Below are 12,689 nucleotides of genomic sequence, written 5' to 3'. Positions count from 1 at the left end.
GCCTAGCATGGCAAATGGCTCCAATAGGCATTCAGTAAATACCTATTACAGAAAGTTTAAACATGTCTTATCACTTTTTATTCTATTAGATTTCTCATTATTACCATTATTTGAACTAGAAAGATAATTTTAAATTTTCTTTAAACTTTTTTGAGGTTTGATATTTTTTGCTAGTGCAAATTTGATAGGCATCCTAGTAACAAATAATATATTTTTTGTTCCCTTTTTTGATAGTTAACTAGATCAGAAATAATAACAAAGCAAGCAAATCACTTTCAAATTTTGGCTGGAAATCAGGACGGTGGGGGTTGGGAGGGAGGAGAGAGAGGAAGAAGGAAAGGTAGAGAGATTCTTTATATTGTTGATGGAAATCCTTATTTGAAGCCTATGATGAGGTCCTGCTGATAGGGAAGGCTCACTTAAGGGACCCCTGTCTGTTCAGTTGCACTGTGAGTCTCCATGGTAGAGCATGCTCTCTGATCAACTGGACTTTGCTGCAGGATGGATGTGGCTGAAAGCACACTACTGTGAATTAACCAGGAGTGAGAACATGCAGATCAAACTTTATTTCACCCAGAACCAGAATGATAAAATGGCATTCTTCTCTATTGACATTCTCTCCCATCTTCTTGTCCTTCCATTCAGGACTGCTGACAGGTTGCTGGGGCTATTGTGCCAGGCCTGCGGATCCTGCCCACTGCTCAAGAGGCCTCACCCTCAAATGTTGGCATTGCTCCTGCGTCCCGAGGTTGGCCCTTGTACACGCAAGGCCTTAGTTGCTTCTGCAAGTATAATAAAATTCTGTTAATACGATGTTATCATTCAACAAGAGAAGAGTGAAGCAACCAGTTGATAAGATGAGACCTTTTCATGACATCATTGGTTTTTTATTGAAAAGTACAGATAACATTTAAAATGGAATAAAAATTCAGAGGCTCTAATGCATCCACTAACTTGAAGTAGCAGTGGCACATGCATCCACAAGTGACTGTAGGTGTTTAAACCCTGTCCTGTTTCCCTAGGCAGAACACAACAAGGATTATGAAATGCATTCTTCCCTCACAATAGAAGCAATTTATGACAATCATGTTGTTCTTTTTGTGTAAAAATCAGCACTCTTCAATGTTGTAGCAAAAAGATGATTCTATGATAAAATATCGCTAGAGGCATTTCCTCATAAAATTTCTGAATAAAATTTTGCATCACATCTTATGATATTCTCTTGTCAATTATAAAAAAAGATATCATTGTATGTCAGTACTGCTTTTCATTGTTATCAGTACACTCTGAACTCCTGAAACTAAGAATTGCTCATTCTAGCCTCAGCAACAAATAAACAAACAGAAAACTCCTATTTCAAAGCCTTGTTGCAAAGAGTAGTTAATGAGTAAATAGAAATTACTGATTATGAGAAACATTCTGACTCAAAGAGAATTAGAAGAGCTTTGTGAAGTGGGAATAACTATTTGATAAAACTAGACTATTTTGGAAACAGAAAGTCAATTAGTTTACTTCCCCTTGTCCTCCCTTTAGCCAGTCTGTATTTCTTGTCCCTCTTTGACCTCTGATAGCTTTTTAAATTATTTTTGCCCTATTAACAAGTTCAGTATTCAGTCTCTTGACTTTCCTTATTTTCATATGTGTTCAGGGATCAGATACCACTATTTATTCAAAATGGCAAGAATCTTTGTATGGAAGTCGATGACATCCATTCTAAGGTACATATTTGTTATAAGAAAAGCAAATTGCAGTAGGCCACAAGGCACATTTGTTTGTCCATTTTCTGTGTTACTTAAGAAAACTTGTGAGGAAGATTCAGAAAAGATTTAAAATCCTGCACTCAGTTTTGTGTTGTCCATAGAGATTGACAGTGTCCACATTGGGAGTCTCACCACTTCTCTCTAGGCTATTTTGAAGCTTCATGGATTTTGACCAGGGTAGGTGAATAACGATGAAAGGGGAAGATGAAGTATTAAAGAAACACCCATGGCTGCATACATTAATAAAGAGCACCAGAGAGATCAAAATCATGAAATTCTTTTGTTTCCACTGTTGGATTCATTCCATTAACTGGCTTACATGGGCGTCCAGGACACTTGGGGGAAGTTGTTTCTGGGAAATCAGTATCAGGTTAAATGAAAGGCTATTTGGCTCTATCTGGATTTCAGGCATCCACGAACCATCATTTTTTGTGGGAGTTGGCAGAGTATCAGTCATGATAGCTGCAATGAGATCTAAGTCCTAAAATTCAGGAAAGGCAACTGCTACACCTGACTGAGCTAAGGAAGGGAGGGATGTTGGTTCTTCTGTCTTCTCTTGTGTCTGTGCAGATGTAGTACTATCTTCAGAAGAACCTGTTCTCCAATCATTGCCTTTCCATTATGTTTTCCTTTATTTTTATGTTTTTGATGGCCATGATTATGCTCATATTTATGTCTATTGGCTTGGCCATGTTGCCTTTGATGTCCATGGGCAAGACCATGTCCCTTTTGGTGCCCATGCCTTGGTCATGCTCTCATTAATGGCCATGTTTTATTTACATTTATTTATTTTTAAAAAAATATATTTTATTGACTTTTTACAGAGAGGAAGAGAGAAGGATAGAGTGTTAGAAACATCGATGTGAGAGAATCATAGATCAGCTGCTTCTTGCACCCCCCCCACTGGGGATGTGCCCGCAACCAATGCACATGCCCTTGACTGGAATCAAACTTGGGGCCCTTCAGTCAGCAGGCTGACCCTCTATCCAGTGAGCCAAACCGGTTTCAGCTATTTTTATTTTTTACGATATATTTTATTGATTTTTTACAGAGAGGAAGGTAGAGAGATAGAGAGTTAGAAACATCGATGAGAGAGAAACATCGGCCAGCTGCCTCCTGCACAACCCCAACCACAAGAAATATTAAGATGAATGCATTACTGTGGAAACCACACTCTCGGTGAAGAAAGAAGGGACTGAGACCTGGGAATGCTGTCTTGGTTTATGTGGAGGAAGTTTTTAGCCAGGTTTTAAATGCTATGTTAATATTGAAGAAAGGATGAGAATTAATATCTTTTTTTCTTTTGATTGATTTTATAATGTGTAGATATTTCTTAATAATAGTCCTGTAAACTGAAGAGGTTTTTCTTAATCTCAAAAATTGGAAGGTTGAAAAAAAAAATTGGGAGGTTGAACTACATAATACCATGGCACATTATTTGTTAATTGATACTATTTCTGTTCACACAATTACAGTTTTTATATCAAAAGACCTTAAATGGTTTTATGGACTGTATATATATGCAGCATATACCCACAGTTACTTTGTTGGGCTGGACCACATTAGGACATGTTCATAAGCTGGAAAAGCAGGCTTTGTGTAATGTCTGTGTTAGACTACATATATGCGTATACAGGGCAAAAATCTATATCAGAAACAAAAGACAAAAGGCAACTCACATTAAAGATCTGTATGATTTCTGCCTGCATTTCACTACTGGTGAGAACAGGATGCTGGATGCATTGTTCAGTGGTGCAAAGAGAAAGTCTTTGGGATGAAATAAGCCAGAGTCTAGTTGTACATGGAAGATTCTGATTTGACCTACACTTGTATCCACGCACCACTAACTTCGATTTTCTCACCTCTAAAATAGGAATAACAGCAGCACCTGCCTCATGGAGTTTTCGAGAGAAAAATATGTGTGACATCCTCAGTACAGTGCCCAGGATAGAGGAAGCACTTGATCATGTTATTATCCACTCCAGGATCTCAGCATCTTCATAATTTTTGGTGTCTCATCCTTGATGATGGGAAAAAGTCTTACTTACTTCCCAAGGTTCTCTTAAGAATTGGAAAATATGATACAAACAAATGCTTCTCACACTTGAATGTGGGTATGAAACACTGGGGACCATGTTAAAATGCAAATTTGGATTCAGTCAGTATGGAGTGGGGTCAGAGATCTGTATTTCTTTCAAGTCCCTAGGATGGAGGCAGTTGCCAGTGAAGCATCTGAGGCACATGTCAAAGCCACAGAGCTATAATACTATTGGCTCTGCATAGCAGGTGCTGCCCTGTGAGCAGTGATTAAGAGGTCTGGCTGTTGTTTTCCTTTCTAGACATAAAAAAGAGAAGTCAGCACAGAAGTGTGAGAGTTCTCTCTATTCTAAAAAGATAGCCCCCCAATTCATTTAAATAGTTGTTCATTTTCAACCCAAAATAAGACTTTGCAGAATAAGCAAAATTTATCCAAGCTGACTAATTAGAATCATACCTTTCCTGGTGATTGACATTTGACAGTAGTTTCAATTCTCTTCTTCTCACCTACCAGATAGTAAACATCAGCAGTGCATCTTAGAGTTTTCTATTCATAAAAACAAAAGCCAAAAGAGAGAACAGTGTTATTCATGAAATACTTATACAAGTATAAAACATCAAGTAGATTTCTAGAGAATAAGTAGAGTTGCATGACTACTCACTCCAAGTTTATTGGTCTCGCAACTTTCGGTCAACTCTTTATTACTTTCCTTGGAACATGTGGTTTCCCTGGCCGTGAACTCAACGGAATATTTGAATCCAGCTATCACCTGGAAAATTAATTAGCACAAAGTAGAATCTTAATTAATATTATATAATAAATGATATGTTTTTACCCTAAGGGATCTTAGTGGGGATATTAAAATTTTAATTATTCACTGCTCAAATGAGAAGTATACAAATAAAGTACAAATAGTTAACAACTAAATTTTTAGTTTCTAGGCACGTGTTAAAAATTTGGCTGTTGGTTGATCTTGTTTCCTTTTATATAATTATTCAAGAACATTCAAGCGCTCAAGTTGGCTAAGAAGAGTAGGAAGAAAAACTTGAACATTTTTGTTAGGTATGCCTTCTTGTCATGCCAAGTCCTGAATCAGAGAAATACCGAGTTAGTGTCACTACAGAAATTGTGGGTTAAATTCTTGACTAGGAAAATTCTTTGGAATTTTTAGTTTGCCTCTCTTAATTGTTTTATTTTAAGAAACCATTTTAATCTCTACCAATAATTTTTTAAAAAATGGATTTATAGAGGGAGAGGAAGAAAGAGGGTAAAAGAGAAACATTGATCAGCTGCCTCCTCCATGCACCTTACTTGGGATCAAGCTCACAGCCTGGGTCTGTGCCCTTACTGGGAATTGAATCCACAAACTTTTGGTGCTAGGGGCGTGGTTCAACCAACTGAGCCACAGTGGCCAGTACACTAAGCAACAGTTTTAATCTTTATATGATGCTGGTTTCACAATGAATATTTTGTTGCCCAATTTGTTTTTATATAAAAGTGGCATACTTTATTTATTTAAAAAATTAAACTTGTGATTTTTAAAATGCAATGACTTCAATAAAATTGCACACATGGCTTTTAAAACGTAATTTCAAAATACCATATCGTACATCTCTTATACTTAAAAAAATATACTTGGTAAAAATAACTTTAAATTATATGTTAAAAAGTACATTGATAATGGCCCAATTTCTAGTCCAAGTTATTTAGTACTTGATTCTAGGATCTAAATGTGTGTGTGTGTGTGTGTGTGTGTGTGTGTGTGTGTGTAAAAATACATGAATATATCAGTTAACCTGGAGAGATGACTATTATTTTAAAAAATGAAATTACAGCTCTGGTTGGTGTGGGTCAGTCCATTGAATGTCATCCCATGAAGCAAAGGGTCCCGAGTTTGATTCTCAGTCAGGGCACATGCCTGAATTGTAGCTTTAATTCCCAGGTGTGGGGTGGGGGTCAGGGGCATGCACAAGACAGTGGATTGATGTTTCTCTCTCCTTCTCCCTTCTTCTCTCTCTAAAATCAATAAAATCGTATTAAGAAGTAAAATAAATGAAGTTATAGGGTGACAGTGGAATTTCATTCAAAAAGCAAACCACAACAGTCTTCCCTATCTCTGTGTTTTTAAACAGTATGGAAAACGTGAGGTGGGAGGAAGAGAGCAGGAGAACAAAGTCATAGGAAGAACTAAGCCCCCCTCTACTTTTCCTGGCATTTTTCTGCTGGGTAAACATTGTTGAATTTTTAAGAAAAATTTGACCCTTAATTCTTAAGACTCTAGGTATAGGTGTAAATTGGGAGGAAGGTTCTGAGAGTGTTTTAGGGTTTATATTTTGGTGATCATGTGTTTTCTTGCTCATTTCAGAATATATCTTAATCTAATTTTCTGTAATAATAATGTTTATTAAAATAATGTTGCCTAAGAAACTTGACAATATGTGACACAAACCACACTGATGGCTCAACTCTATTCAGGTCAAGAAGAAGGAATTAAATAGATGTAATCTTCCATTTGAGGGCCTTTCTATTGCCATTATTATTAGGTGTCATTCTTTTTTTTAATTTTTGAAAAATATATTTTATTGATTTTTTACAGAGAGGAAGGGAAAGAGATAGAGAGCTTGAAACGTCAATGAGAGAGAAACATCGACCAGCTGCCTCTTGCACACCCCCTACCGGGGATGTGCCCACAACCAATGTAAATGCCCTTGACGGGAATCGAACCTGGGACCTTTCAGTCCACAGACCAATGCTCTACCACTGAGCCAAACCGGTTTCGGCTCAGGTGTCATTCTTATCAAAAGTCTTCCCTGCTCAAATCCATCCTGCTCAACCTTTATTTTTAAAGTAGAGATAACAACATAGCAAAATAAATAAATAAATAAAGTCCAAATTTATTAACAATTTAAATTAAAAAAATAAACTCAAAAGATATAAATATATATATATATATCAGGTCTCAGGATGAAGAAGGCCTTTCTTAGGTGAAAAGCAGAGGAAGAAGACCTAAATGGAGAAAATATCTATACTTGTTCAGATAGAAAGGACAACTGATTCTCAAAAATCAGAGCAAGCAAAGTTAAAAAAAAATATATGGGAAAAATATAATGTAAGTTTAATATACTTATGCATATAAAGTCCAACAGGAAAAAATGAACAAAAGACATGAGCAAGTATTTCAGAAAGGAAGTTAAAATGGTCATTAAGCCAGAAACAAATGACTATCTTCATTAACAACCAAAGATTAAAAAACCAACAACACAACAGCACTTTTAATCTTCCATATGTTGCCAAAGATAAAAAAAAAAAACAGTGGTGACACCTGGTATTGGCCACATGTGGGAACACACAGCTCAGACACTATTGGTAGGAATAGAACTCAAAGCAAGATGATCAAGGTCCTATGGCCAGGTGGTATGAATGTAAAATGGCTTAATAGCAAATAGTTTGGCAATTTGGCAATTGGCATCAGAAGTCTTACACATACACATATGCCTAGACATTTCTAGTACTTTGTTTAAAGGAAAAATTCCTGAATGTGCACACACAGGTCCTTGAAGTATATACATCTAAGATAGGGAGGAATATGGACAACAGTGGGGACAGTGGCGGCAGAGGCAGAGCAAAAGAATTGGCCTATGACAGAAATCACATCATTCGCATGTGCAAATTAAAGAAATTTAAGAAATATTTGGCATCTGAAACCAGCTGGAAATGGACATGCATCCAAAATAGGACTAAATATGCAAAGCCAAGGCAAGAGCAAATCTGTAAAATAAATCTTTGGCAAAAATTGGTCATTTGGCAAAATCATCAAATAGTAAATGGATTTCCAGTAACTCAGCTGCATCCAGCAGGGCCTCCTTGAATAATCGTGTTAGAAGAGCCAAATTGTTCTCATTAAATGTAAAAGCCAGTAAATATTCATCTTTGTAAGTAAGTCTGAGTTTATCATCATATTTCAATTGACTTGGCAAGTGAAGGAATGTCAGCTCCCTTCAATTTACAGTATTACCTGTTGTTCCCCTGGCATCCTTGGCATAAACAAATACACACCATGCTGGGATATGGATTCATTAATTTACAGAGAACTGCAAGTACTATGAAGACTCGATAATCATGTGTAAAACGAGTGGTTTTCTCCTGACAGCAAACCTCTGATAAGCAATATATGGTGAAGTAGAGGGTATTCCTGCATCAGGAATAGGGGAGTTTCATAAGAAAGCAGAAATCTGAAGTGAGAAGAAAAGCTGACAAACACAAGAATGGCATTGGGTTTGTGGGTGGGTAAGAGAGCAACCAAAAGTCTTGTATGCATGCCGATAAGCAGAACTCACATACACAGACAGTAGCAGAGGGTGAGGGCATGTGCTGGGTGTGGGAAAGGCAGGGAGAGGTTGATGGGCAAGAGGAAAGGAGACATGTAATACTTTAGACAATAAAGAATTTAAATTTAAAAAAACAACAGCATGGATTGGTGTACCATATGAGTACCACCACAAACATGGATCATGTGCCCGTGAAATGAGGGAGAAACGGTTGTGGTGTCAGGGGCAGGAATAAGTGACTGAGTAGAAGAGCAAAGTGTCAGTTTTGACTTATTTCAATACCATTTGGTTAGGTTTCCCCTGCAGAAGCAAAACTAATACAGGATTTAGAAGATGAAAATAAACAGCCCATTGTGCCAACACCTAAAGTTACCACTCTGAATAGTTGGAGGCATTTGTTTCCTTTCAGTGTTGTTTTCCATACGTTTTTATAAGACACCTGACAACTGAATTTATAGTGAATTTTATGGCCTCTTATTTCCCACTGCATATTTTATCACAAGGCATTTCCCACATCAAGAACTCCTCACAAAGATGCTTTAAAATTGCTCCTTGATATTCTATTTTAAGAATATGTCAGATATTATTTGATCATTTACATAATATTGATTGTTTTGACAATTTATCATGTTGCCTTTTATACTTAAAGCTACAATGAGTATCATTGTCTATAAAGACACCATTTCAAATTTCTAGACATTCAATTACTGAGCCAAAAGTATGAATTGTTATAAGTAAGTTTCCCTCCCCCAACATCAGATTATGTTGGTGTGTTGAAACAGTTTGGTTCCATTTTGATTATTTTTGTTGGTTCTGTTTTGTTTACATTTAGAGAGGCCAGTTTTGAGGGTTATAATAGGAATCTGCCCATGAATAGATTACTCAAATGCCATTAAAGTTGGGAGAAATTTGGGCTCTTCTCACCCAGCTACTCATTTTACAGATGGGGCCACAAAGACTGAGTGAGTCTGAATGACAGCTCAGGGTTACCCAGGACATGAGGGCTGGGGCTCAGGTTGAACTGGGTTCCTGACCCCTGGACGAAGATGATCCTTATCTACTGACAGAGCATGGAAAGAAGATGAAGCAGTAGAGGGCACATTTGTGGGCTGGAAGGACATCTAGGCAGGGGGGAAGTGACATGGAAGTGAGAGTGTGAAGAGAGTCTGGGTGATGATAGACTGACATACGGCTGATCCTAAGGCACTAAGTGATACTACAGTAAGAAAGGACTCTGAAAAGGCAGAGAATAAAAGTAGCTTTTCCTTGTCTTACTTTTTATTAATTATCCTAGAGGCCGGGTGTACAAAATTTGTACACTGGAAGGTGGGATGGTGTTCCTCAGCCCAGCCTGGACCCTCTCCAACCTGGCACCCCTTGAGGGATGTCTGACTGCCCATTTAGGCCCAATCCTACCAGGATCCAGAATCCCAAACATTCCAGAACAGCTGGCCCCCAAATGCTCACCTTCCTTCCTGATTGCCCCTAACTACTTCTGCCTGCCAGCCAGATCACCCCCTAACCACTCCCCTGCCAGCCTGATTGCCCCTTACTGCGTTTTCATGCAGGCCTGTTCACCCCTAACTTCCCTCCCCTGAAGGCTTGGGTCCCCCAAAACTGCTTTTCTCTGCAGGCCCGGTCATCCCCAACATTCCTCCTCTGCCAGCCTGATCACTCCTAACTGCCCTCCCTTACAGGCTTTATCACCTGCAACTACCATCCCTTACTACTGGGTCCCACCCAACTGCCCTCCCCTGCTGGCCTGATCGCCCACAACTGCCCTCCATTGCAGGCCTGATCCCTCCCAACAATCCTCCCCTGCTGGCCATCTTGTGGGGGCCATCTTTTGGCCACACGGGGACAGCCATCTTGTGTGTTGGAGTGATGGTCTATTTGCATATTACTCTTTTATTAGATAGGTTAGAGACTTGGTGCATGGGTAGGAGTTGGCTAGTTTGCCCTGAAGGTGCCCCGAATCAGGGTGAGGATTCCCTTTGGGCACGGGGTAGCCTGGGCGAGAGGCCTATGGTAGTTTTCAGGCTGGCCATGCCCACTGGGGACACAAACAGAAGCCCTGGTATCTGGGATTTATTTATCATCTATAATTGAAACTTTGTAGCCTTTAGCAGAGGCCAGGGCTGGCCAGGGTACCAGAGAAGCTTGGCTTTCTCCATTGCCAGGGAAACCCAAGCCTCTTGTTTGCTGCAGCTCAGTGACCACAGCCATTTTGATTGGGTTAATTTGCATACTTGCTCCTGATTGTCTGGTGGCTATGGCTTGTGGGTGTAGCAGAGTGATGGTTAATTTGCATGTTTCTCTTTTACTAGTGTAAATAATAGTTGCTAGAATTTATATAACACTTTAAAGTTCCAGAAGATAATGTATTCACATATATTATCTTTTTTGTTCCAGTTATTTATGCATTCACTGGTTGTTTCTTGTAGTTGTCCTGACTGGGGATGAACCTGCAAACTTGATATATTGGGACAATGCTCTAACCAACTCAGTACCCAGCCAAGGCTTGACATACACTGAGTGGCCAGATTATTATGATGTCTGAATGCATAATAATATGACCACTCAGTGTATATCCTATATAATAAAAGGCTAATATGAAAATTGTCCCCTTGACTAGGAATTTGACCAGCAGGCAGGATGGCCAACCACCCTTGTCACTTCTCCCTGGCCAGGCTGGCAGGACCCCACCCATGCACTAATTCATGCACCAGGCCTTATAGACACACACACACACACACACACACACATACATACAATGAGTGGCCAGATTATTATGTGTTCAAAGTCATTATAATCTGGCCACTCAGTGTATATTATTTTGAGCCTCACCCCAGTCCTTTACAGACAAAAAAAAGGAATGTTCTAAATGATTTGTCTAAGATCACATAGCAAGCATGTAGTGAGGTTGAGGGTGACATTCAATTCCTTTTACCAGATATACTATTTCTTAATCCAAGATCCGTGGCAATATTAGTAAGCAGTTTGCATATAGGCTATAATGCCACTATTTTTGTAGCTTAATTTACAGACCTGTGATGTTGCTCTGTGCACAATGTCAATCTTGAAATAGAAAGCTGCATTATTCTCTGCATTAAATTTTGTAATGGAATGAGACAGAACCCTCTTCACATCTTGGCTGTCGACAGGTATCTCTGATGGGCAGCCAGGGCAACCAATGAAAAAATCCTCCGCTGAAAGAAGAAGCAGGTATAAGTCAGTGTGTGCACCGAAGAAACAGTCTATCCTAGTACCTCTCCTGCACATTGTCCAGCACTAATTAGCAGAGGGCCATGTGCAGCCTAAAGGCCAGTAGTGAGCGGGTAGAGGTTGTCTGTATGACCTTCACCTTACTGCCTGTCCTCTTTTCCTCTCCTCAGAGTCAAGGGTATTTAGTGAAACCTTCCATCAGAAGGTGTTAGCTAGTACACCTTCAATATCAATGAGCTGCACTGTTCCTAAGTTTTTGCATTTTTGAAAGAAAGTGTAAAAAAGCAATGCTTAATTTAAAGAAATGATTCTCAGGTGGGTAAATTTTAAGTCCTCTGATTCTAGTGAGCAGGGAGCTTCAATGATGCTTCTCACTGTGGAATGAATGCAAACATCTTCTAAATAAGAAAAGCCAACTCTTGGTATATGAAACACTGGCTTGACCATAAATTTGCACTATCTCACTTTCCCCCATTATAACCTGCAGGAGGAAAAAAGTATGTAATTGAAAGAATTTTATTCTGAGTGATTAAATAGGAGACACAGCTTCCCCAATTTATAACACCTGATGTAGTGACATCTGATTCACCAGAAAGACCAGCTGACATTGCATCTAGAGGTCAGTTTTGCTCAAAGAACATATCTTTCCTTCCATCACCATATTCCCTCTGGCCACTGGGAGAGCAGTCCCAAGTGCATCAGCTACAGCACACAGCTGTGCAGAAATGGGGAAAAACTGTAAAGGTTGTTGATTATATAATATCATTGCACCTAAAGCACAATTCCTATATAAAAAAAAAAAAACCTCACCAGTTGTCTTAGATCAGCATATACTAATATAGCACAAACATGTATTATCACATACCTGATAAAAACCTACACTTCTGTGAGAATGAAGTAATTCTTAGCTGAGGATCCACGTGTGCAAGATCTGTACATTTACCGGTATTCTAGATTTTTAAAAGTAAATAAGTTAAAAAAGGTTTTTAAGAACTTTTAAAGTAAACAACTAGTAAAATTAAATATAGGATGTTGACTTTGCAAAGAAAACAAAACAAAATATAATCCTACTGCAAAAGAGAGAATAAGAAACAATTAGGTATTATTATCAACAACAATAAATATATTTATACAACACATGAAATAAGATGACAAGAATACCTACCACAGAAATAATAATCATAAAGCCCAGCCAGCATGGCTCAGTGGTTGAGTGCCAATCTATGAACCAGGGGGTCACGGTTCGTTTTCCAGTCAGGGTTTATGCTCAGGTTGCAGGCTTGATCCCTAGTGTGGGATCTGCAGGAGGCAGCTGATCAATGGTCCTCTCACTCATTG

The 12,689-nt window shown here is 38.7% G+C and overlaps 1 protein-coding gene and 1 long non-coding RNA gene across 4 annotated transcripts in view; one reads left to right on the top strand and one right to left on the bottom strand.

Moving 5' to 3' along the window:
- Positions 1 to 543: 543 nt before the first annotated feature.
- LOC118724655 (kininogen-1) overlaps positions 544 to 12,689 on the bottom strand; it is a 101,530-nt gene continuing 89,384 nt past the window's right edge. For all 3 annotated transcript variants that reach the window (XM_045583780.1, XM_036448212.2, XM_045583779.1), the window contains exons 6-10: positions 12,217 to 12,301; positions 11,175 to 11,335; positions 4,460 to 4,567; positions 4,255 to 4,344; positions 544 to 782 (exon numbers count right to left, since the gene is read on the bottom strand). In XM_045583780.1, coding sequence (XP_045439736.1) covers positions 702 to 782; positions 4,255 to 4,344; positions 4,460 to 4,567; positions 11,175 to 11,335; positions 12,217 to 12,301 — 525 coding nt within the window. In that variant the 3' untranslated portion in view covers positions 544 to 701. The remainder of the gene's footprint in view (positions 783 to 4,254; positions 4,345 to 4,459; positions 4,568 to 11,174; positions 11,336 to 12,216; positions 12,302 to 12,689) is intronic.
- Positions 6,074 to 6,878, top strand: LOC123652616. The gene is made up of 2 exons (XR_006742062.1): positions 6,074 to 6,341; positions 6,584 to 6,878. It is a non-coding gene; the product is annotated as an uncharacterized LOC123652616 (long non-coding RNA).

This window comes from Pipistrellus kuhlii, unplaced genomic scaffold, assembly GCF_014108245.1.
Source record: "Pipistrellus kuhlii isolate mPipKuh1 unplaced genomic scaffold, mPipKuh1.p scaffold_m20_p_2, whole genome shotgun sequence".
Taxonomy (NCBI): domain Eukaryota; kingdom Metazoa; phylum Chordata; class Mammalia; order Chiroptera; family Vespertilionidae; genus Pipistrellus; species Pipistrellus kuhlii.
Note: the sequence above shows the minus strand (reverse complement) of the source record. Positions and strands in the feature narration are given on the sequence as shown.